Genomic DNA, 3,260 nt, shown 5'->3' with positions numbered 1-3,260 from the left:
AAAAAGACTTGTGGGACAAAACTATAAAATATTTCAATTTAAACATTTAAGAGACAAATGTCCGTACAAGTAAAAGGGAAAACTGAAAAATATATATTTTAAAAAACAGTCAAATTTGAATTGTTAAAAAAAATCAATTAAACGAGAATTAAATTACAAAACATGAGGTGAAGTTCTTTTTTGATTGAATTTGTGCATTTTAAGTGTATTTATTTATGTAGTGGTTCATTTATATATTTCTGCTTTTATTTATAATTATGTCAGTGTCGGGCCTCCATACTGCAGAACTTAGAAGGTAAATCAATGTCTGAATCAGGTGTGTTGGAGCCAGAAAAAACATAAAACATGTAGGGYTGCGGCCCTCGAGGACCAGGATTGCCCACCCCTGAAGTCTATCGATTAAATTCAGTAATATCGTTATCTAAACATTTTCTACCCTGACATGGAATTATTGTCCAGCACTATAATGAAATATATGAACATTAATCTTATTACCTTGTAAAAAGTTTTCATTGCAAATCAGTGCCTACTCAGAGGGCTGCCATTCCTTACGTTTGATGGCTGCTATCAATCACCGTCTTCTGTCCTTATCCAAAGGTATACATTAAAATGGTGTATAATATGGATTTTTTGTAAAAAATTACATATTTTTTTAGGTTTAAGACACGGGTAAAATCTAAAAATTTTTACCTATAAATTGACTAAATAAATTCGATGCTAGGCTACCAACTGTCTGTCTTTTGACTAGCTGGACAGGAGTTGACATACTGTAGGTTGTTTTAGGCCGCCTTCTGAAGAGCGTGACTACTCGTGCAAAGTGTCATTATGTACGCCTCCTAATTAGGCTGTTAGTTATTTAGTAGAATTATGAGCCACTCATGAATCACTGATGCATGTTCAATATTTGACAAGATCGTTTTACTTTCTATTTATCCCAATAACATAAAGGTTGCTCAGCCTACTTGTTTGACCATCTTAAACGTGTAATTYATCAAAGGTGTTCTTGACAAATGTTTATTGTTAGAAAGCTAGTGAAGAAGAGCGTAAACAAAGTAAATGGTACAACTGAAGAGTACAGATCAAATAAATGTAGGCTTACTTTTGTCTTTTTCTAATCTGCAGCTTCTAAGCATTGGATTATAAATTAATCACCAGATTAGTTTATTTTACTTCTTTAAGAGTAGATAAATTATAAAGTGGTAGCTCATAGTTTAGACCCTACGTAGGTGGGGTGATCCGGTTGGTTCATGTTCAGTTGTTGGTCACAGACTGTTTGATGGTCTTGGTTGTTGTGCTGGCAGGACTCGTACAGAAAACAGGTGGTGATCGATGGAGAGACGTGCCTGCTGGACATCCTGGACACTGCAGGTCAGGAGGAGTACAGCGCCATGAGGGACCAGTATATGAGGACAGGGGAGGGCTTCCTCTGTGTGTTTGCTATCAACAACACCAAATCGTTTGAGGACGTTCACCTTTACAGGTACAACATGCAGCCGCTCAGTGCAGTGGATCCCAGTTTTGCTKTTTGGATCTACTCTATTTTTCTCTGCGATAGACATGTAGAGGTCTGAGTATAAAGATTAGCTTGGTGGAAACACTGTTGCTGCAAAGTTTATTTCCTGGTCAACAGGAAATGTTCTCATTTATCGCAAGCATAAAACCGGAGTGTGTTTCAGCATATGTGAGACAGTTTTGACTAATAAATAAAATGATAAAGAAGTTAATGATTATATAGATCCTTTGAAATGAGGTTCTGTGAAAAAGTTAAAGAATAAACCTTCCTGTTCTAGAGCGATGGGCAGTGATTATCACCTTTTGACATTTAGTTTAAATGGTCATATTTAAAGAATTAATGTGAATCACAACAMTATAATTATGACATCCGCACRCGAAGTGTAAGTCRTATTGTTTTCGTACTGTTTTTATTTTTTTTCCGGTGATTTTTGGTCAACCGTACCACAGAAACGGCTGCACCGATCAACAATGAAATTTGCCGGGGTCTGACCTACACTGCGCCGTCAACGGTTTTATGATAGACCCCATATTTAAGGAGGGGGCTCCTTTCAAAATGGGGGTGTCAAGACATGCAAAATTGCTTATAACTCAGAAACTGTTCAACATAGAAGCTTCAGATTTCTTTTGTTGTTTAGCTCTGATGAAGCTCTATCCATCGGGCCCACCAATCAGTGCTCCCCACCCCCCGGACCCCCAATTTTTCTGAAAAAGGGGTATGGTTATAGCTCAAACTATTAAACATAGGAGCTTCAGATTTTCTTTGGTTGTTTAGCTCTGAAGAGGGGCTATCCATCAGGTCCAACCCCCCCCGCAAAAAAGACCCCCCCACCCAAACCACTACAATTTTGGGATGCACCTAGTAGCATGACATTTGTTAGGAATAAAGACTTCTGAGTTCCGGTGCATTTGTGCGTGTGGGGGTCATTGTTACCGCTATGCGGTGTCTAGTTTTTGAAAGGATGACAAAGTGGAAACTGTTCACACCGCCCCGTCGATCCACTAGACCACTAAAAATGAAGGAATAAAAATGTCCTCAGCAGCACACATATCTGTACTTGAAGCTTTCGTTCCATTAAAGGGTCTGTCCAACTACAGAACCTGGGCTGAGTAAATCACGTGGCTATGATCATGTTTTTAACCAAAAAACATGAAACAGGCAACAATCCCTTAATCATAACCATATGAGCTCTGTGCTCATTAAGACAGCTTTCAAACAGTTTGCTGAGACCTGTGCTCAATTAATTAGTACTACACGAATAAAGGACGGAATAAGCATGTGTTTGTGAGAAGCATGAACTGCTGCAAGTTGGATATTTGCCAAAAAAATCTAATTACTGGCAAATTCAAAAGGTGTTTTTTTTTTCTCTTTTTTTTTTTTCCTTAAAATGCCAATTCCTACTAGCTAGCTCATTGAACCATCTCTGGAGAAACAAAGTGTCATTCTGACCAGAAGACGAGTGAATAGACTGTCCAAACGAAGACCAAAGTGGGTTGCTATGGCTTAAAAACTGCAGGCCACAAAATTCTAACCCTTTACATTTGCATTTATTTTTGCATTGCAGTTATTTGCAGAGAACTCAGTGATTATTTGCTTGTGCAAAAAATGATGGAAGCCCTTCTGGTAAGATTATATTTTAGGCCGGAAAAGTTGTCCAGAAATTGACGGCAACCATGAATTCTTTTATTTATCAATAATTAGACAATTTATTTCAAATACAGTTCAGCTTTACTTTAATTAATAACTC

General features: G+C 37.7%; 1 protein-coding gene across 1 annotated transcript in view; it reads left to right on the top strand.

Moving 5' to 3' along the window:
* The window catches only part of zgc:55558, a 7,420-nt gene that overhangs the window by 2,648 nt on the left and 1,512 nt on the right, over positions 1-3,260 (top strand). The window contains exon 3 of the mRNA XM_014023275.1: positions 1,302-1,480. Within this exon, the coding sequence (XP_013878729.1) occupies positions 1,302-1,480 (179 nt within the window). The remainder of the gene's footprint in view (positions 1-1,301; positions 1,481-3,260) is intronic.

This window comes from Austrofundulus limnaeus, unplaced genomic scaffold (assembly GCF_001266775.1).
Source record: "Austrofundulus limnaeus strain Quisiro unplaced genomic scaffold, Austrofundulus_limnaeus-1.0 Scaffold361, whole genome shotgun sequence".
NCBI lineage: Eukaryota > Metazoa > Chordata > Actinopteri > Cyprinodontiformes > Rivulidae > Austrofundulus > Austrofundulus limnaeus.
This window is presented reverse-complemented; position numbering and strand designations above follow the sequence as displayed.